General features: G+C 34.5%; 2 protein-coding genes and 1 long non-coding RNA gene across 8 annotated transcripts in view; 2 read left to right on the top strand and 1 right to left on the bottom strand.

Annotated features, from left to right (window-relative positions):
* LOC109799257 (monomethylxanthine methyltransferase 2) overlaps window positions 1-15818 on the top strand; it is a 37592-nt gene extending 21774 nt beyond the window's left edge. For 4 of the 6 annotated variants that reach the window (XM_029271383.2, XM_083070444.1, XM_083070443.1 and 1 more), the window contains 3 exons: window positions 9979-14610; window positions 14706-14963; window positions 15105-15818. In XM_029271383.2, coding sequence (XP_029127216.1) covers window positions 14116-14610; window positions 14706-14963; window positions 15105-15467 — 1116 coding nt within the window. In that variant the 5' untranslated portion in view covers window positions 9979-14115 and the 3' untranslated portion in view covers window positions 15468-15818. Of the gene's footprint in view, window positions 1-377; window positions 1515-9978; window positions 14611-14705; window positions 14964-15104 lie in introns of those variants that run through there. The other 2 variants (XR_014432200.1, XR_014432198.1) reach the window with 2 other exon arrangements.
* On the bottom strand, window positions 2551-11099 carry LOC145956066 (uncharacterized). The gene is made up of 7 exons (XM_083071625.1): window positions 10971-11099; window positions 9454-9539; window positions 5289-6636; window positions 3651-4315; window positions 3243-3557; window positions 3055-3160; window positions 2551-2976 (listed from the first exon to the last, which is right to left on the bottom strand). The coding sequence occupies exons 1-7, from the start codon at window positions 11097-11099 to the stop codon at window positions 2551-2553; spliced, it is 3075 nt and encodes a 1024-aa protein (XP_082927751.1).
* Window positions 15819-16818: 1000 nt separating the features above from the next.
* LOC145955556 (uncharacterized) lies at window positions 16819-20207 on the top strand. Its single transcript, XR_014432197.1, has 2 exons — window positions 16819-19085; window positions 20005-20207. It is a non-coding gene; the product is annotated as an uncharacterized LOC145955556 (long non-coding RNA).
* Window positions 20208-22878: the final 2671 nt, after the last annotated feature.

Below are 22878 nucleotides of genomic sequence, written 5' to 3'. Positions count from 1 at the left end.
GTTAAAAATTAGTGGCAGTTTTAAACCGCCGCAAATGTAAACGCACATTTTACAGTTCTTATCCAATTTGCAATTAAATGTTTATGATAATTACATTTTTCAACCTGTTTATTTAAATTCTCATCTCAAACATATGTGATAAAGATAAACTAATACAAATGATGCAAATAGAAGCGTCATTCATTAACTAAAGATATTAAATCCAAATTTAGTACATAATAGATTTGCATCTTTCAAACATAGAAATAGTCCTTAAAATTAAGAAACTTAGATACATAAAAACAACAAAAATATAAAGATGGTCCTAAAAGCTCCTAATAAACTAAAATTGAAGCAATTCTAAATAGTCCCTCATGATGACCCTCCATTGTCTTCAGGAACATGGCTAGACTCAGAAGAACGTCTCAAATCTGCTGGTGATCCCAATTCAGCTGCTTGAAATTAAAATAATCACAACTTAGATTCAAACTTTTACTTGGAAAATAAAAATTATGAATTTTTAAATACTTTATTTTTTACCTGATTTCCTTTAACAATTTGCATAAGGAAAGCTAATTATTCCTTCAAAACATCAACTTCACCAACTCGTGACTTAAGCACTTCAACTTTAGATTGCAATTGTGCTATTGTGGCCGCATCTGATGAAGATCCAGACCTTGTAGAGGAAGAATATGATCCAATGATTTGAGTCAGAGTAACCCCAAGTCCCATGCCTCGAACATATCCGGGATGCTCCTTTCCAAACACTTTCAAGAATGCCTCATTCTCAGAAGAAGTCTCCTGAATTTCATTATGCAATTGTTCCTACATATAATGTTGAATATATAGATAAATAGTAAAATATTACATATATGAGTTAAGAGTAAATGGTAATTGAAAATTACAAATAATATATTGTACTCACATATTTTTCTCTAGCATCTTCGCTCACAAATGAACCATCCTTTTTTTTATGAGCAATAGGATACATATCTCCTCTACTATAATGTCGTCCATATTGCACTTCCTAACATTTTGCACCATTCCAAAAGTAATTATACAAACAATTCATTTTTTAGTTTCTTCAAACAAAATATACTAAATGAACTTTTCATACCAACTCATCCCTTTTTCTTGCTAATGTATTTGATCCTAGAGTGTGTGGGATCAATAACTTTTCACGATTTGCTACATTTTTATCAGATATCTCCTACATTTAACAAAATTGAAAGTCAATATATGTAACCAAACTTATAACCAATGGAAGATGAAAACATATTACCATTTGTTTAGGACTTGTCCTAAATTGTACAAAAAGCCTCCAATGGTCTGGGTCAATCTCTAGTGGGTGCATCTGACAATTTTCTTCCACATAAATCTCCAAGTTATAATTTTTGTGAAACAACCTACATCGAGTGTCCCTCCATTTCTTTCCCAACCTAGCTAAGATATATTTCTTATGCTCTTGATCATTTACATCAAATTTTGCCTTTACCATAATAAAATGAAAGTTATCATTAGTACACAAATTCCATAAGAAATCACATGTGTGCAATCAATTATAATTGATACCTTTATAGTTTCTTTATAAACATTGTTTTTGTAATCTTTTGGAACCTTCTTCCATGTCTCATACATTATGGGGAAATTACTAAAGTTGCTTACAATTTCACCCAAAAATCCTGCTAATAAACCAGCAGACTCTCCTATTGGTTGACCTTCAGCATTCCACTTGGTACACACCTTAGTGGCATCACGTGATGCAAACACATCTTGCACCCTTAAACGTGTTTGCCTAACAACACCCACCTCATCTAACATGTAAATAAACCAAACATCAACAACCCAACAAGTTTTACAATAAATAATAATAAGGAGATAAGAAAAATTAGATTAAACATACCAATAACATCAACATTCCAATAGGTAGGGGATTTTTTCTGAGCCACAGATGAATCTTCAACCACATCAGATTCATGCTGTGTCGACCTCCTAGATGCGGTGCGAGTGGGCGAAGTAGGATGTATGTCATCTTGAGAAGATGATTCAATGTTTGGCATGGGCTCACTTTGAGGTAGTTGAACCTTTACACTTTGATGAGTGCCCGTGGAGGAATTGTTTTCTTCATTCGATGTGGATCGACACCTAGCCACAACATGTCTTCTTGTACGAGGCATACATGCATAAACCAGTCTTTTGTCTTTAATAACTAAAAGTAGAAGATAAACATACAACTACTATGAAGTTTAAACCAAACATTGTACAAAACAAATATAGGTTTCTTACTCATGACTCTTATTAAACCATATCTTGATTATCTTCATCAAAATTTTCATTAATGGTTGAATTTTCAGGATCATCATCTATGGTCACCCTTGCCAATTGTATATGTGTGGCATCATTAGGAAATATTTGTTCCAAGTTCTGTGATGGGTATGCCTCAATGGATGCCATATATTCTTCATCATCTTCACCCATGTCATAAAAGTCCCTAGGTTTCAAATGAATCGGTATGCTCCAACCTTGTTCTTTCTCATCCTCTACATAATAAACCATTTGAGCTTCATAAGCTTAAATGTATGGTTCATCGTCATCTTTTTCACCAGTATGTATTAGTCTTGCAAAGTTAACAGAGATAAAACCCAACTTAACTTCCTTCATGCCTCTTGAAGTAGTGGTATCAGCCCATTCACATTTAAACATGGGTACTGTGAACCCATTATAGAAAATCTCAATGATATCTATCAATCTTCCATAATATGGCACTCCTCCAAATCGCATTTGGGCATCATTATTGCTTGAGTAGCTTCTTGTTCCAAATGTGCCAAAAACTCCACTATTTTGAGTTTTTAAAAATTTGTCTCGTGTTAAAGTTCGAAATTTGTATCCATTAACGTTAAATGCCGTGAACCTTCTAGCTCGGTCAAACGGACCTTGCGCAAGACTAATAAGAACATCTTTATCTGGTTCGTTAAGACTGTCAAGATTATTTCCAACCTAATGCCATAATACATATTGTTAGTCAAATTCTTATTAAAAATAAATATATTGAACTTGGAATGCATAAGCACTTACGCGATTAGAAAACCAACGAACAAAATCTGTATGAACCCTCTTGTCTACCTCGGCAACATTCCTTGCACCACCCCTTAACTGCCTTCGTAGAATATTTCTAAATTTCCTATTTGGTTATATCATATTAGATATACGAAAAAAAAAAGAAAGAGAACTTAATAATTCATCCAAGTGAAATAATTACTTACTGAAGATAGTAGTCAACCACAGGGCAATTTGTTAACACATGTCTATGAGCTTGTAACTTCTCCTTGGGGGTAAGGGTAAAATATGAAGAGCCACCAACAGGTTTTCCAACCATGGGAAATAATTCACTTACTTGTGATTCAGATTGTCTATCATAAGGCTCATCATCTACACGACCAGGTCGATTCCATCTTGTCTTAATGTTATCTAAATACCTTGAACAAAATGTAAGAATCTCTTGCACAAGGTAGCCTTTTGCTATAGAGCCTTCCGGTTGTGCTTTATTACGTACATAAGATTTTAGTTGCCCTAGGTACCTATTATTAAGCCACAATCAATTTTATTTGGATGAATGTGTTTTATTACTAAAATAATATAATAAGAAGAAACACTAGCACACATTTTTTTACCTTTCTATAGGATATATCCATCGATAATGAATAGGACCTCCAAGCTTGGCTTCTTCAACAAGGTGAACAACCAAGTGAACCATAACAGTGAAGAATGAAGGAGGAAATAACATTTCCATGTGGCATAAAGTGGAGACAATTTGATTTTGCAATTTGTCTAAATCTTCAATTTTCAACACTTTACCACATAATTGTCTGAAGAATGAGCAAAACTCAATTAACATTGCTGAAACCTCATCAGGCAATGCTGTTCGCATGGCTAATGGTAGGAATTGCTCCATCAATACATGAGAATCGTGACTTTTCAACATTCCATTCAATTTAAGGTTATCCAAATCAATGCATCTAGAAATGTTGCTAGAATAACCATCTAGCACGGTGATATTCTTTAGAGTTGTGAGAAATGCCTTCATTCCTTTGTTAGTCAATGTAAAGATAGCTAAAGGATACTTTCCATGTTCATTTGGCCAAAGTTCAGGTCTAATACCCATAGCTTGCAAGTCTTTTCTCGCATTAACATTGTCTTTTGTCTTTACACTATCATTTAACAAAGTATATATAACATTATCGCACACGTTCTTCTCAATATGCATCATGTCAAGATTGTGACGTAAACAATTATCCTTCCAATATGGAAGTTCAAAAAATATGCTTTTCTTTTTCCACTATTGAGTGGTACTTTCACTAGTAGAAAATAAGTATATTACGTCACCCCTTTTACGTCGGAAATACGAAAATCCGACGTAAAAAAAATGCGGTGGCATTTTTGTAATTTTTGCGAACTTTTTTACGTCGCACCTGGTAAGGTCCGACGTAAAAAGTCCAATCTACGTCGCACCTGGGAAGGTGCGACGTAAAAAGTCCAATTTACGTCGCACCCTACCAGGTCCGACGTAAAAAAGACGCATATTTGAATAAGAGAGCGCGAGGCACACCGCGCGCATTCACTTTTCATTTTTTTCTCTGTAAACCCTCTTCCTCTTCGTTGTGTAAATCCCTCCGCCTCCTACTCCTTCGGTCCTTCCTTCCTTATAATTTTTCTATCATTCAGTCTCCGTTCATACGACAAAAACAAGCAGTTTGCGTTCATACGACTAAATGTGTATTTTGAACTTATTATGTGTGTTTCTTTATATATTTTGAGTAGGAACAACCAGTGGCTGAAGCCAAGCCTGAGGAGAACAGAGAAGAGAAGCGATTCTGGGAAGAAAAGCGATTTCTGGGAGGAAAACGCAGAAGAAAAGCGATTACGGGCCGTTCTGCAAGGAGAACGGCCCGTTCTCCAAGCAATATGGGCCGTTCTCCAAACAGAATGCCCCGTTCTGCAAGGAGAACGGGCCGTTCTCCAAGCAGAACGGGCCGTTCTGCTGCATTATTTTTCTTTTTTTTTTTTTTTAATTTTTACGATTTTTTACGTCGGACCTGGGTATGTCCGACGTAAATTTACGTCGGTTTTTGACCCCCGACGTAAATTTTACGTCTCCCGCTTCTACGTCGGACGTTTCCCTGACGTAAAAACCCCTAAATAACCGACGTAAAAAGGGTCTTTTGTACTAGTGTTTGTGGAAGATGTCCACCTCGGGTTCTTTTTCTTGTCCCTTTTTGCACTCTACCAAATGTGACATTAATATTCTGAACCTGTTCAAGAATTTCAAAACCAGATAATGTTTTTGGTGAACTACGTAGATCTTGCTCACCATTAAAGCGGATCCTGTTCAATCTAAATCTATGTTTCTGATCAAGAAATTGACGATGACCCATGAAACACCATTTCCTACTATAAGGAAGACGACAAGGAATAGAGTCAAAGTTACAAGATGGGCAAGCAAGTCCGGTGTAAGTATTCCACCTAGAAAGTGTTCCTAGCCCAGGAAAATCACTAATCGTCCACATCAAAGCTGCATGTAATTTAAACATTTCTCGCTTGAAAGAATCATACGCATCCACACCTGTTGTCCATAACTCCTTCAACTCTTTGATTAAGGGTTGTAGGTAGACATCTATATTATTTCCTGGCATTTTTTTACCAGGAATTATCATTGAAATTATAAAATATGTTTGCTTCATGCATACCCATGGTGGAGTGTTGTATGGAATGAGAATTATTGGCCAAATGCTATAACTTGAACTCATAACACCAAAAGGATTAAAACCATCAGTAGCTAATGCAAGACGCACATCTCGTGAATCAGATGCAAACCAAGGGTGTGTCAAGTCAAACTGCTTCCAAGCTTCAGAATCTCTAGGATGCCTCATCATTCCATCATTCGTACTATTCAGAACATGCCATCTCATATTCTCAGCTGTCTTTGATGATAGAAACAATCTTTGTAATCGGGGTTTCAATGGAAAGTAACGAAGTACTTTTGCAGGAACTTTCTTCATACTATTGTCATCACTAGATAACCTAGACTTATTTATTTTTGCCCTTGATTTCCACCTTGAAGTGTTACAAACTTTGCATGTCTCCCTCTCTTCATCTTCCCTGTTGCCCCAATAAAGCATACAATCATTCGGACATGCTTGTATCTTTTCATAGTTCAAACCAAGCTTGGTGATTATTTTCTTTGCCTCGTAGAATGAACTTGGAATATTTGCATGTTCAAAGGCATCTTTCAGAAGTTCTAAAATCATTGTCATGGCCTTATCGCTCATCCCACACAAGCATTTGATATGATATAACTTCACCAAAAATGACAATCTTGAATACTTTGTGGACCCTTCGTACAAGGGTTGTTCCCCATCTCTTGCTAATTCATAAAACTCATTAGCTTCACGCCTTTCTTCATATGCATTTGGCATCACTTCTTCATCTTTATCAATCTCTACATTTGACACAATGGGTACTTCATTTCCATGGGGCCTATCAACTCCAAAAGCGTCATTAATCATGTTTTGAATAGGATCTTCAATATCAGTGGCATCTTGGTCTACATTTGGAGTATTACTAGTTTCTCCTATCCTTCTTTCCCCATGATGAGTCCAACTTGTATACCCACATGGAAACGGTGTACAAATTAAATGATCATACACCACATCCTTGATCTGTCTTTTTTTGAAACCACATCGTTTACAAGGACATATTATTTTGTCATTTATTGAACTGTGTTCAAAAGAAAAATCAATAAATCCCCTAACTCCTTGCTCATACTCCATTGTGTTTCGCGGTTTCATATATAATCCATGACTTATCCATTGCTTCAAAATTGTAAAATGTTGCACTCCCACAAGCATAGAGGCTTTGAATAAAGATAAAGTCCTAAATTTCAGGGTATCGGGAGAGAAATAAATTATAGTAAATGGAGTTTGAAATAAGATTAATCCATATAGAGAAGTTTATCCATATAGACTGATACTCAATAACATATCACTGTTTCAAGTGAAACTATACACAAATCAATATCACTGTTTCAAGTGAAACTATACACAAATCAATTTAGAGAAGAAACTCTTGAAATCTGTTACTACAGATAGCTGAAGGTCATAAAAAAATGGATGTACACAATACTGTCCATACAAGAAAGCAACATGTTAACCAGACCAAATTCAGAAACGAGATACTTGATGCCAATGGTTTTAGATATGCAATCATGTACAATTGATAAATCATTCATTCCAGTTAATTTCTCCCTCAGTAGTGAGTATTAGTCATGGTTTATTTAAATTGAGGGTAAATGATTCAATATTTTAATGATAATATCGTGGAGAACTTTGATTGACAAGAAATGATGCAAATGACAGTTAACATTAACCCTTTAAAGCCTAAATTGTACAAGAGATATTCTCAAATTTTTTTAATTAAAAAAACCTACAACCCGCTCAATAAAAAAACTTCAAATATATACTTTTGCAATATGGATAAAAATATAAACAGAAATGACTCTAAGACAAAGCTTTAATCAACTGTAGGTTGGGGTGTTAAAAAACTACATTAAACTAAACTATTGTAAAAACTAAACTAAATTAGATTATAAAAAATTAAACTAATTTTGATAAAAACTAAACTAAACCATATTTTAAGTTTAATTTTTAAAAACTAAACTATTATAAAAAGTAGTTTAGTGCACTTTAGTTATAAAAAAAAGTTATAATTAAGAAATGTTATAAATAATTAATTAGAACTAAACTAATAAATAACTAAATTGGATTAAACTAGAAAAAACCAAATTATTTTTATAAAAAAAAGAACTAAAATAAATTTTAAAAATGAATGATTTTTGGACACAATTATGAGTTATGGACGGAAAATAGTTGTTTCATATGAATTGAAATCATAACAAGGGTATATGACTTACTACCCAGATTGTGCGGTTTGATGTAATATGGTTCAATGGCCCACTTCAGATATGCAATTCGAGGCCACTTTACTATTTTGTTGACTAAGACCAAAACCTCGTTGAGCAATATTTAAATAATATTTATTTATTTATTTTTATCATAAGTTTGACCATAAAGAAATTATAAATTTAAAATTGAAAAGATTTTTTTTTAGAATTTAATTGAATTCAGTTTATAATAATAATAATAATAATAATAATAAGTTAGTTTAATATAAATTATAGTATAGTTCAAACTTACTAACTATAGTTCACTAAAATATAAAATAGTTTAGTTCAATTTTTAAAATTCACCAAAACCCATATGCTGATGCTCCTTAAAATACTGAGTACACATGTAGCTTATAGAAAGAAGCTATTAACATACTGTGGCAGAATTCACATCATTTAATCTTCTCTTACATCCAACTATTATCACAAAAATAGGTACCACAAAACATAGCATAAGGCATCCCAAGTTTTTCAACTCATAATCATAATATCTTGCGTATAGAAGGGTGATGAATTTATTAACATATAGCTTGCTTATGTAGAGATACCTAGATTTTAGCTCCACGATATGTGATCACACCTGGGATGCAAGTTAAGGTAGTAAACTCAAAGGAAGCAACCTATAAACCAAAACAAATAAAATCTTCAGAAAAATCTTCAATGCACGTTAAACTTTAGGTGATTTGGAAAATTGTTATGCTTCCCACCACCCAAACCCAATATAAAGACAAAATTATCCTAAAATTAGTTTTTCTCATATTTCTTATTCTCTAACTCGAGCATCATTTTCATATTTCAGGACATTGGCAAATAAAATTACAGTAAAATCAATGCTAAAATTAAATTATATTCTAAAAAAGATAGTCAAATTATAAAAACTAATTTAAGAATAAGTATGTCATTTCATAGCAAACATAGTATCCAACAATAATGCACAAGTACCAGGAAAGGTGCGAGTATGATGCTATATATTAATTCAAACACATATTGTGTCAATAACAATATCGTGCTCTGTTAGGAGTGTCATCAACAAAGTAAAACATTTTTTTGTTTACCTCACTAAATTAGTGTCATTAACAAAGTAACAAAATTAGTTCTAGACACAAAGGAAAAACGTTTTTTTTGTCCTTATACTCAGTTAAACATGGTCAAGGTCCTTGTACTGTCACATTCATGAATTTGGTCCTCAAATTTTAAATAAACACGTGAATTTAAGAATTCATTATGTTTTGTAAAGTTTAAAGATCAAACTCATCTTTTACCCAAAAAAGGGATCATTTACTATGTATAGTACATAATAAAATGGGGAAAATATATTAAATTCCTACATGAATAGGACAGAACAGAATGCCTTCCTTCACCAACAAGGGACTAATTTCAAACAATCCAACAACCCTATCCCTTAGGCCTAAATCAGAACTCAAAAAATTAACACCGAGGGACAGCATAAAGCTGTAAAAACAACAACAACCAACCTCAACGAGATGGCACTACGCGGATCAAACAACACTTTCAGGGCAGCATAGAGACATAACACGCAGTAGTAAAATAGTTTTACAGCCTATTCATTTAATTAGCATATACCAAATCCGCATGATTAAGAAAATTACAAAGCGAGCATTACAAAACACAATCTAACATGATAGCCAGGAAAAAGAATGATTAAAAAAATCCTCGAAACGGAAGCTTCAGACCGATCTACGAGCTCAGGATCGCATCGAATAAGAATCCTAAATTCAACAATATAAAATATCTTTTTCTGTTTTGTGCTTCTTTCAGGGTATTTAATTATTGGATTAGGAGTTCAAAATTAGTTTTTTGCATTTATTAAAATATGCTTATCTCCCTCTCTCACACGCACACACACTCTCTGTGCTTTTCTCTTTCCTATTTCTTAGTTAATTAATTTGTTCTTGCCTCTTTCTTCTGCTGATGACTTATACATGCTAAAACAAGAATATATATGGTAATAACATGCATAACTACCTTTTCTTCACCAGAATGGTCAACGTGTCAAAAAGTATAGTGGAATGGGTTCCCTAGAAGCCATGACTAAAGGGAGTGATGCAAGGTACTTGGGGGATACTGCAAAGCTAAAAATTGCTCAGGGAGTTGTTGGAGCTGTTAAAGATAAGGGCTCTGTCTTGAATTTCATACCATACCCACTCTTCTAATTATTTATTTCGTACTCTGGCTATTTTGAATTAGCTGCCTTTGAGGCTTAATCATTTGCACAATAAAAAAAGGTGGTGTTATTATTTGAGTGACTGCACATTTCCTATTGAACGCATCTATTTGGTTTTTGTTTGCTAGTTTTTTATTTGCATGATGCGGAAAAGCTAGGGTACTGTAGTTATGTAAAAAGAAAATCCTTGTTTTGTTTGTCATTGCATTCTCAAAACAAGAAAAGAAATAAAAGAAATTGCAGCAATTTGTAAGTACCGAACGGATTTAGGATGAGTTTCTTTCTGTAGTGAAGGATTAATCCGATGGAAGTCAGTTCTAAGTAGAACAAAAACCTAATGCAGAGATTAGAGCTGCTAAAGATGGAATACTCACCAAAAGAGAGGCAGAGCAAAGCAAACACTGTCAGCCCTTGAAATCGTCGCCGTAAGCCCTTCAACCTGTCGCTGTTAGCTCGTGAGCAATGTCCACAGCAGAAGAGCAAAGGCGTGACTCTTGGGCAGGGTAGAAGCGTGACTATGAGGGAAGGAGAAGAAGAAGAATAGAGTGGGGGTTAGGTTTCTAAGGTGTTTCTGATGAGAGGGGGGAACATTTGGCTCTAAAAATTTTAACTTAGCTACGGAGGTTCTATATTAACCACCGGAGAATAATAAAAAATTGCGTCTGTTTGCTCAAACCGCCGTAAATTTTAACTAAATAATAAAGCGGCAGCGGTTTTTTAAAACCGCCGCAAACTTTGTGACGTAATTCCTTTTTTTTGGTGTAGTGTCATAGATCTAGTGGTTAGCTATCTTTGGGTCTGCATCACCTTTGAATTGTCCAAATCTCGACTCTCCTGTGACCTAACTAGTCTTACTACACCAGCCACAGCTCTCTCAGCATCCATCCTAACAAAGTAGGCATTCTGTTGTTGCATAGCCATAGCCATCATCTCCATGGCATGGGCTATCTACTCATTTGCTCTAGGCATCTACTACAAAATGAACAACTCATTCAACACACTACATCTCAACTACTTAACACAAATCAACACAATATTCAACACAACACAGAGTTTAACACAACAAAAGCCTAAAAGAACCACCCCCACAGAGTATCCACTAGACTCGAACTGCTCTGATACCATAAAAGTGTAACGACCCTCCAGGTCTCACATTGTCTATAGTGTTCAAATACAAGTATAAAATAAAATCTGACTACTAAAAAATTATATATATAATGAGAATACACAACTAAAAAGTCTCATAATATATATAACTAAAAGTAGGAAATAATACCCTATACAACAACTAGGTAGTCAAAAGCTACCAATCAACTAAATATAACGTCAGCCCTCCTCCTAAGTCCCAACCAAAAAGAAGCTCACCCACTCCAGCAGAGCACCTAATCCTGATCTGCTCGCATACCAAGGTATGGTCATCGCAGTCCCAACCGCATAGGGAAAACAGGCTAGGGTAAGCTCACAACAATAATCATAAAAAATTAGCATCAACATATAATAAACAGTAATAAAATTCTACTTTCAACTTGCAACTTAAAGCAACACAACATTTACAATAATAGATATACAATATCATCTACTAGCAACAACATTTTCAACACACAACACTTTATTCAAATTGGCCGCTTGTAATCGGTATAGCTCGGCCTGGCCCCTATACCGTGGTCATTTCATACACGTGTGCCTCGACCTTGCCCACACACGGGACCAACCAAGTCCTAGAGGAGAACAACACATCATCCACTCCAAGGGACAACTTTCCAAGGAGGGTTTTTAAACAAATTGGGCTCTTAGAGCACAACAACTATCTCAATCCGCACAATAGGATTAGCAAATTTGAAAACTTCTCCTCTAGTCCTAGTGATCAACAACTCATGACAACACAATCACATAGTATTTATCACAATAGCTCAACTATCAACTCATTCATCAACATTATATACAACTTGAATGCAACAACCCATGCAACATCAACTAATGTGTCGTCATGCATATACAACTAGGAGATCTCCAAAAATCGAGGTTGAGCAGTCTAGGTGGCATAAATCCTACCGAATCTAGTGTTTGACCTATCTCAACCAGGTCAGGTATAAGACATCGTTAGGAACTCCGAAGAGAACCAGGTATAGACAACAATAGGCGATTGCTCAGGTGTGCTACTTAGACTCGAAGGTCTAGTACTACTGTCAAGACAGAAGGGTTTGGGTATGAGCCTACCACGACCTTGGCTGGCATCACCAATTCACATATAGAGTTAACCCACCCACTGTCCTCCAAGTACCACACACCCTCCAGTACCTAGTCAAAGACTACATCTCTAACTAGATACCTTACTCAAATTGGTCATTCAACCATGACATGGATCGACTACTTCCATGTTGTCTACACAATACTAAGGGACTCAACTTAAAACAACTTTCAACTTATCACCTTAGTGCTATGTATCTCAACATAGGACATATATCTTCACCATATGTCCCCAACTTTGCAAATTTACAACAATAGGCAGCTTTACAACTTTACGATAATAGACAACTTTACAACAATAGGCATCATAACAACTTTACAACTATAGGCATCATAGCAACTTTACAACAATAGGCATCATAACAACTTTACAAAAATAGGCATTATAACAACTCTACAACAATAGGCATCATAACAACTTTACAACAATAAGAATCATAACAACTTTACAATTATAGGCATCTTTATACTACTTAATTAAATAACTAGAGCAACTATAGTCAACACAATAACAACTTTACAACAATGAATACTTTAACTTATACATCTTAACTTATTAATAATTCAACAATAAACGACATAAAAACAACTTAGTTTCACCAAATACACAAGATATAACAACTTGTCTTCATCAGGCAACTTAACCATGTTATATACAACTTCTAAAACACAAGAACAGCTACATGCAACCACTAATTTAAATCAATCATCTCTTTTTCTTTTAAACAACTAAAACCCAACTTTTTAACTCAATCCGCACCCAACAACTCAACCATTTTCAACAAAAAAACACAATGCATAAAGCTTCCCTAACTTGAATATTGGCTCCGAATTGCCAAGAATTTGGGAATAAGAAAAACTTTCCTCTGAGCTTGACTTCCAAACTTCAATCCTTCAAAATCAAGCTTCCTAGCGGACTAGAGTCCTTCTCTCCCTCTTTCTTTCCCTTTTTCTCCCTCCTTAACGCCTATTTATAGAGGTCAGGAGTGGCTAGAACGGCCCGTTTCGAATCCGGAATGACCCTTTCTGGGCTCTTTCATCATATGTAAAATTCACATGCAAAATGGCCCGTTTCCAACCCAGGACGGCCCGTTCTAGAGTTGAATTTAATTCACATGCAACAACGACGTTTGGAACGGCCCATTCCAGTCTAGGATTTATAGGCCAATGTAGTAGTTTGGAACGGCCCGTTCCAGTTTGGGAACGACCCGTTTTAGGCTACTAAATCACCCATCGCCTTCTGAAATACTTACTACGTTACAGGAATCATCCTTACTACTATAAAGTTATAAATTTGTATTCTCTTTAGTTAACAAAGCATGAATAAAATTATCAAAGTTATCTTTATCCTTCCTTATAGTTTCTTGTTGTTCTCTCTGATGGTAGAAATATAGGAGTAGTGATATTATAACTTTTAATTCTCTAACATTGGTGAGACTTACAAGAAACTATAAAAAAAGATAAAGATAACTTAAATATTTTTCATTCATTCCTAAAAAGAATACAAATTTATAACCTAATAGTACTAAGAATGATCCTACAAGTATCATCATCCTATTTTGAAAATAAAAAATAACATAATACTAAATACAAATATATACATATATATATATATATATATATATACTAATATTCTAAAACCAACCTTTAATATAATTCAACCATTTAATTTTATCTCTTTAGGACCTTCCTATGCCATCCTATTATGGTATATGTTCAGAAACATGTAATTTTCGTCATCATCTTACCCTTTCTATTATTTTATATACTGAAATTAGATTTTATGCAGAAAAAGGTGATGCTAAAAGTGAAGCCTATAGTTGAAGAAAGTCTCGTAAGGTTGTTGTCCAGCACCAATTTTAAAAGTAATTTGAAAGTGGCAGATTTAGGCTGTTCTTCCGGACCAAATGCGCTTATGGTTTTGTACGATATAATCACTATCATTAATAACCATAAAGTGAGCTTAAATCAAGATGCTTCTGCGACTGTGCTCCAAATTTATCTCAACGATCTATTTGAAAATGACTTCAATAACATCATGAAGTTGCTTCCTAATTTCTACCACAAAATAAAAGAGATGGGAGATAAAGTTAGTACATGCTTTATACATGTAACGCCGGGAAACTTTTATGGAAGGCTCTTTCCCAATAATCACATTCACTTTTTTCATTCCTCCTATAGTCTCCATTGGCTCTCGCAGGTCACTATATGTAGCAAAAAAAATATAATTGAGTTATGTTAATATTCTCTGTTTTTGCTAAACTAACATTATGTTATGTTTTTTCTTCGGAATAGGCTCCTGAAGAGTTAACCAATGGTGTAGAACCTTTAAACAAGGGCAATACATATATAACGACCACAAGCAGTCCAACTGTCTATAAAGCATACTTTGAGCAATTTCAAAGAGATTTCAAACTTTTCCTAAAATCACGCTCTGATGAGCTAAAACCTTGTGGTGTTATGGTACTAACTTTCATAGGCAGAGAAAAGGCTCACGAAATTAGTAGTCCTTGGGTGGTGATTGGGGTGGTCCTCAAAGATATGGTGTTAGAGGTAATTAATTGAAGTAATGAAGTTGATTATTATTAATATAGGGTTTAATAGAAACCAATCGTAAAATAGTTATTTTTGTTGTTATTTACTTGTGACTTGCCTTTTTTTAATAAATAATAATGCTTTACAATCATATTTCAGGGTTTGGTTGAAGAGGCAAAGTTGGACTCCTTTAATCTATCTATATATGGTCCTACAATAGAGGAAGTTAGACAAGTCATTGAGGCAGAAGGGTCTTTTACCCTTCAAACTTTGAAAACTTTCAAAATAGGTTGGGATGCAAACCTTCAGGAGGAAGTTGTTGATTTTGTTCTTGATAGCAAAATGAGAGGAGAGTTCATAGCTAAGTCCATTAGATCTGTTTTTGAACCTCTTTTAACCGTTGAGTTTGGCAAAGATATCATGGATGAATTATTCTTAAGGTTTTCGAAAAAGGTTTCACAACTCATAGCGTTGGATACATTGGAGTACACAAATTTGGTCATGTCCATGAGAAAAAAGTAAGATGATTAATTATAGAAGCAAGTGAAATACTATTTAAATTTGAGCTCCAAGAGACTTGTTGAAAGAATTGTGTAAGTTATTTAGAAATTCGTAGTTGACAAAGAACTAAACGTAGTATTGTGAGATCTGTATAAGTTTTTTGTGTAATTTATCGTATTTTAAACCTTCTTTAACTAGTGTTTTTAAAAAAGATTTTGGCAAAAGATTCTTTTCATCAACGACGATGCAATGATGATTTCAAATTCGGATTATGACACTTGTAACAACTTACTTAAGTCAATATATATATGACTTAGATGTGTGTAATGTAATGATGAGATTGAATGCGTACCTCAGTTTAATAATCCCCTGTATATAGAGTCATTTAGGAGGAGGGGTAATTTGCTGCATCAATTATATCACATGAGCATTGTCATTATTGTTTATTTGTCAAGTGTCATATATTTTGTTTAACATAAGGCTTGAGTTTTTAGTGAAAAATAAACTCATGCAAATATGTTTTGTATATGATTTTTATATTTTGACAAGTAAATTTATAATATTGAATGTTTTATTAGTTAAATATTATGTCATAATAATGTATTTTACTAGCTGTCTAATGTAATTCTTTTTAATTAATTAACTTTTTTTTATAATTTTAATAATAAATATAATAATCTAATCTAAATATAGTTGAATTGGATGAGATGTACTCGCATTTCAATTATTTATCATATTGTTTAAATATTTTTAGGGTGTTAATTATTTTTAGTTTAAGAACTTTATATATTGTTCAATTATGAGGTTTTCATGATTTAAATAAATTATTATAGTTTATACTTCTTTATAGTAAAATTTTGGATAATTATAGTTTTCCTAGAAAATAATTATAGGATATGGTGGACAGTGGTGGCCAGCCATATATACTATAAACTACCTGAAATTATTTGAAGTTATAAAAGTAGAAAGATTGAAAATTAAAAAAAAAACAAGAACAAAAAGATTTATAGTGGTTCGAAATAAATTTAATTTCAGTACTCTTCAAGGTACTTGCAGGCCTTTTATTATTAGAGACTTCAAGAACTTTACAAGAGATAAATTTCTCACACTTGATTCTTCCTTTTCAATAAAGGATACCTCACCGTGGTAATTTGTGCACCATCCATGGAACACCTAGCTAAGCCATTATATAGAAGGAGATAACAAGCCTAAAGTTAGTTATCAAAAAAACATTATTAACTTGATAAAAAAAAAACTCAAGGCTTCTCCAACTAACACTTAACTAAAAACAATATATTGACATTTATAAAAGAGACAACTAAGCCTATAATGAAGATCCACCCAATTCTAAAATTCTCCACCTTGGGTCTTTATGAACAGCTTGAGCTCAAATAGATGTCCAAGATTATGGTTTGAAGCTTTATTCACCAGGTCTTCGAATGCTTAATAAGTCTAGGAAATGTTCAAACTTATAAGCAGGGATATATCTACAAGATTATTTTCAGTGCCAATTTTTCTGATTGAATCACACCTTTTGCAATGATGTCACAGATGAAATGGAACCTTACATTTATGTGTTTTGTCCTCTCATGGAATGTTTGGTTCTTAGAGAGACATATAGCACTTTGGCTATCACACATAACCTTAGTCTTCAATTCCTTTCCTTCCAACTCCTCTACAAACCCTTTCATCCAAATAGCTTCCTTTATGGCCTCAATCAAAGCAATGTATTCATATTCAGTGGTTGATAAGGCCATAACAGATTGAAGATTTGCTTTCTAGCTAACTACATTTCCATACAGAGTGAAGATGTAGCCAGTTATAGACCTTCTCTTGTCTATATCACCTGCATAGTCAGCATCTACATATCCAGTTATTTGATTGTTGTTAGTTTCTAATTTCATGAACCTCTATCCAATATCTAGAGTCCTCTTCAAGTATTTGAACATCCACTTGACTGCCATCCAGTGCTCTTTTCCTGGATTTCCCATAAATCTACTAATAAGACTTGCTCCATAAGCTATATTAGGTCTAGAATAGGCCATGGCATACATCAGGCTACCTATTGCATTAGCATATGGAATATTACTCATGAATTTGTACTCTTCTTCATTGTTGGGAGATTGATTTGAAGACAATTTGAATTGACCAACAATAGGAGTAGAAAAAGGTTTTGCATTGAACATATTGAACCTTTTCAACGTAGCTTCCTTGACTAAGATGAATTGTGCCTTTGCTTCTGTCCCTCACAATGTCCGTACCCATAATCCTTTTTGCTTCTCCTAAGTCTTTCATTTTGAATTATGAATTCATAACTTGCTTTAGTCTTTTAATAGCTTCAACATCTTTACTAGCTATTAACATATCATCTACATATAAGAGTAGATATATGCAATTCCCTGTGAATTCCCTCTTGAGATGGACACAACTATCCTAAGAACTTCTCTGATATCTTTTAGACACAACAAAACTATCAAACCTCAGGTACCATTTCCTTATAGACTGTTTGAGTCCATACAATGATTTCTTAAGCAAACAGACCATGTTTTCTTTACCTGCCACTTTATGTCCTCTAGGTTGTTTCATGAATATCTCTTTATCAAGCAAACCATGTAAAAATGTTGTCCTTACATCAATTTGATTGTTTTAGACTACATGAAGCCACTAAAGCAAGAATCACTCTTATACTAGTGTGTTTGACCACAAGTGATTTTTTTTATTGTAATCTATCCCCTCTTTTTGTGAGAAGTGTAACATCCCAATTTTCAAAATGGTAATTACTATTATTATTATTATTACATAGTATTTGGTCATAATTTGAGGATTATCTTTTATTTCAATTGTAGCTAATTTACACTCCATTTATGATTAATTGTAGGTTTTAGAAAGATAGGTGTGTTAATGGACTTAATTAAATAGTTGAAAAACTTTCTTTTTGTTAAAATCGTTTTCGCAGGGCTGACTGGCAAGCCTCGGTTTTTGGGGCATAACTCGGTCTGTGGTTGTCCAAATGATGCAAACTTTGTATCAATGGAAAGCTAAGAGAAAATAGTATAACTGTTATGAAGAAACCATTTTCAAATTCCTTCATCTACCATGTTAAATATTCTAAACACCGCAACAGCTTTGACTCACGCTGGCAGCCTGACTCCTATTCACTAAAACGGTCATATCTGGAGTTATACACCTCCTTTTTCGGTGATTCCAAAACGACTGAAAAGATAACAGCCACGGCTAAAACTTTCATGAAGACCACCTGACCAAATTCTGCCATCTAGAAGGTATAAATCATCGTGCTTAAGAACGTGTCCACTAAATCATCCACCAGCACCACTAACTCATCCAATAACTCCACTAATTCTTCTACCAACTCCACCAACTCCACTAATTCATTTCATATTACTCCACTAAGCCCATTTTACTTATATTTTAATGTGTTATGAAGGCTATAAATAGCCCTTCACTTCTCCATTGCAAACCATCCCTCAATTCTCATTCTCTCTTCTCTTCTACTCTCTCTCATTTCCTCTTCTTCTCTTTGAAGACCAAGAGGAATCCATAGGAGGAAGCTCTGGTCTATTTACAGTTCTGGTCCCTATCTAAGAAGAGAAGGTTCTGCTCAAGTTACTATTCATCCAGGTACGGGGGAAAAGGGGATTATTTATATGTAGAGTACATGAGGGAATTGGGTAGAGGAAGAATTTCTTAGGATTATGATTTTATAATTATTTTATTTGAAGAATCATTAGTTCTATTGAAATTATGTGTTGAGGTCTATAGATATGCCAAATTGTAGGAATAATGATCTGGGAAGAAAGAAGAAATCATAAGTGCTGTGAACTAGAATTTGGAATAATTATGAGTTTCACTGTTATATTAAATCGATTATCTTATTGATTATTATAATTTATGAATATTATTGCTATATTACTCGTTAAGAATGGATGATCTTGATGTGAATTGCTTGAGGGGTGTATAAACCCTCATTTTGTTGGGCTTATCTGTTGTGTATGTGATGTGTATGTGATGTGGAATTATGTACGTGATGTGAATTTGAGTTATGAAATGAGAAGTGTGGAATGTGATTGAGATGTGAATGAGATGTGATTATGGTACTGATGACCAGGGGTGAGCACGACCCTAAGCTGATGGGTAGCGTGACCTTGGCACAGTATTATGTCAGGGGTGAGCACGGCCCTAGGCTACTAAAAAGGGTAGCGTGACCTTGGCACAGTGTTATGTCAGGGGTGAGCACGGCCCTAGGTTGGAAAAAGGGTAGCGTGACCTTGACATAGTGAAATTTGTGTGGATTATGAATGAATTGTAATGTTCAAGTGGATTGTGATGGATTGATGTAATTGTGAATTGAGATGTGAATATGATGAATGGTTGATAAATTATGATACACACACACACACACACACATATATATATAGATAAATGCTTATGAATATTTTATTAAATAATGAGTTATTATGAGATTATATTGTGATGTGTTTGTATGTACTTTGCATATAGATATTTTCTTTTCTCACCGTATAAACTGTGGATATTTTAGGAGAAGAAGATCCAGCTACGAGTGGCATCTAGGATGCCAACAGTTAAAATTCTGGGAATGCTCTCATCGGGGCAGAGGATTTCTAGGATGAAATATTTATGTGTATTTGGCACTGTAATATTGTTTTGAAAACAATTTGTAAAACTCTTGTGTTTTATGTTTTATATCTCTATTAATGTGATTGTCGAATTTTTTTATGTGAACCCTTTTACCAACTTAGAAAATTTAACCTTCTTAAATGTATTATAAAATTTTTTTTCATATATGTGTTGGGGTAGTAAGGGTGTCACAAGAAGCCTTGAGCCACGAGCCTTGCCTTGAATCTGCCTTCTCAACACCAGGAATCTCAGGTTTCTTTTGAAAATCCACTTGCAGCCTATGAGTCTTTGCTTTTCAGGCTTTTCAATAAGTTCACAAGTATGGTTCTTCATAAGAGAATCATACTCCTCCTTCATAGAAACTTTCCAATTCTTACAATCAACACTTAACATGGCTTCTTTATAACTGGAAGGATCAGTGCTAGACTCCTCATGCTCCACTATCAAGGCACATTCTATAATATCTGCATAGTCATACCTCTTAGGAGCTTTTCAATGTCTTTTTTCCCTATCTCTAGTAAACATGTAATCACCTTGGTTTGTTTCAAGTTGAGTTCCTTCAAGTTGGTGAGTGGTGATCTCATCAGATTGCCTTGGGGTAGCTGGCTCCACCTCCAACTAAACTTTCCTTTCTGTATTTGTAATTTTTGTAGCAGTAGGGTCCGGTTTATCAACCTTCATCATGTTCTCTTCTTGGAAGACAACATCTCTGCTTATAAATACTTTTCCTTTTCCAGACTCAACAATCCATACTTTTTATCCTTTCACTCCATTAGGAAACCCGAGGAAAGTCCTTTTCTTTGATCTAGGTTCTAACTTTCCATCATTGGTGTGAATGTATGCATCACAACCAAAAATCCTTAGATGTTTAAGGCTTGGTGGCTTACCTGTTCAAAGTTCCTCTGATGTCTTAAATTGAATGGTTGTAGAAGGAGATCTATTGATGATATATGCAACTATATTAACAGCTTCACCCCAGAATTGTTTGCTGAGATTGGCATTAGAAAGCATGCACCTTACCCTCTCCAAAGTGTTTCTATTCATTCTCTCAGCTAGACCATTTTGTTGAGGAGTCAATCTGACTGTCTTGTGCCTTGTAATCCCATTATCCTTGCAAAATTCGTTGAATTTATCACTGAAGTATTCTAAACCATTGTCCGTCCTAAGCACCTTGACTTGTTTCCTAGTTTGAGTTTCAACCAAAGCCTTCCACTGTTTGAAGATTTTGAAAGCTTGGTTTTTGTGCTTCAGCAAGTATATCCACACTTTCCTTGACCAATCATCAATAAAAGAAATGTAATACCTAGTTCCACCAAGAGATTAAGTTGTAGCGGGTCCCCATATATCATAATGCACATAGTCCAAAATCCCTTTAGAATTATGTGTACCGGTAGGAAACTTAGCCCTTTTTCTGTTTTCCATAAAAACAATAATGTTCACAAAAATCCAATTTTCATAATTGGTTCCTTCTAACAGACCTTGCTTATGCAATTCTTCTAACCCATTCTCACTAATATGAGCAAGTCTAAGATGTCGTAGTCTAATTGAATTATCCTTAGACACAAAATAAGAATTAGCTGAATTGACAATTGTTTTACCTTGCAACCTATAAAGACCATCTTACCTGATTCCTTTCATGATTTGCTTGGATCCCCTTCTGATAACAATTGCATCACTTTCTCCATTGAAAACACACCCTGCCTCACCCAACATGCCAAGCCAAATAATATTTCTCTTAAACTCAAGCACGTGTCTAACTTCAATGAATGTTTTTACAGATCCATCATTTAATTTTATTCTGATAGTCCCTATACCAACTACCTTGCAAGCAATGTCGTTGCCCATTAAAACCCTTCTAGCCTCCACTTTCTTATAAGTATCAAACCAATTCAGATTTGGGGTCATGTGAAAATGCACCCTGGATCCATAATCCATTCTTCACTACATGGTTGATTAGTGACAGTGAGAACATCATAATTTTCATATCCATCTGCCACAGTTGCAAGATCGATTCCTTTATTGCCTTTTCCATTATTCTTTTTCTTTCTTTCAGGACAATCTCTTAGAAAATGGCCTTCATTGTGGCAGAAATAACAAGACTTTTTAGTCTTTGGCTTCTTGTTTGGATTCCTTGATTTATATATTTTCCTTTTTCTTAGATTTCCCCCGAACAAACAAACTTTCTACTTCAACACCTTCTCCCTTTATTTCAAGTATTTCTTCTTGGTCTCCCTAACATTTAAAGTAGATTTAACTTCTTCTTGAGTGAGTGACTCTCTTCTAAACATTATAGTGTCAACAAGATTATCACATGATGGTGGGAGAGAACATAACAACATTTTGGCTTGATCCTCTTCGTTAATCTCCACATCAATGCTCTTCAAGTCCAAGATAGCTTTTGTGAACAGCGATACATGTTCCCTTATGGATGACCCTTCCTCCATCTTGAGTTGATGAATTCTATTCATTAGATATAGCTTGTTTGTCAAGGATTTTGTCATGTACAATCCTTCAACCTTCTTCCATACACCCGCTGCGGTGGTTTCTCCAGCAACCTCCCTCAACACATCATCACCCAAAGACAAAATGATCAAACTATGTTCCTTACTCATCATTTCTTTCTTTTCTTTATGTATCAAGGTGACAGCGTAGCTTACTTTCACCTGCGAGTGCATCTTCAACCCCTTGGTGAACCAGAAATGCCTTCATCTTGATCCTCCATAACCCGAAATCGTTATCACCATTGAACCGCTCAATGTCAAACTTCGTTGAGCCC

The sequence above is a fragment of the Cajanus cajan genome, chromosome 3, assembly GCF_000230855.2.
Source record: "Cajanus cajan strain Asha chromosome 3, NIPB_CcT2T_4, whole genome shotgun sequence".
Classification (NCBI taxonomy): Eukaryota; Viridiplantae; Streptophyta; class Magnoliopsida; order Fabales; family Fabaceae; genus Cajanus; species Cajanus cajan.
Note: the sequence above shows the minus strand (reverse complement) of the source record. Positions and strands in the feature narration are given on the sequence as shown.

Coding starts and splice junctions, on each gene's coding strand:
- LOC145956066 (XM_083071625.1), bottom strand. CDS start 11,099: ATGGAGATGATGGCTATGGCTATGCAACAACAGAATGCCTACTTTGTT. Junction 4,316..5,288: donor GTTTTGAAATTCTTGAACAG/GTTCAGAATATT, acceptor ACCACTCAATAG/TGGAAAAAGAAAAGCATATT. Junction 2,977..3,054: donor TTCGTTGGTTTTCTAATCGC/GTAAGTGCTTAT, acceptor TTATGGCATTAG/GTTGGAAATAATCTTGACAG.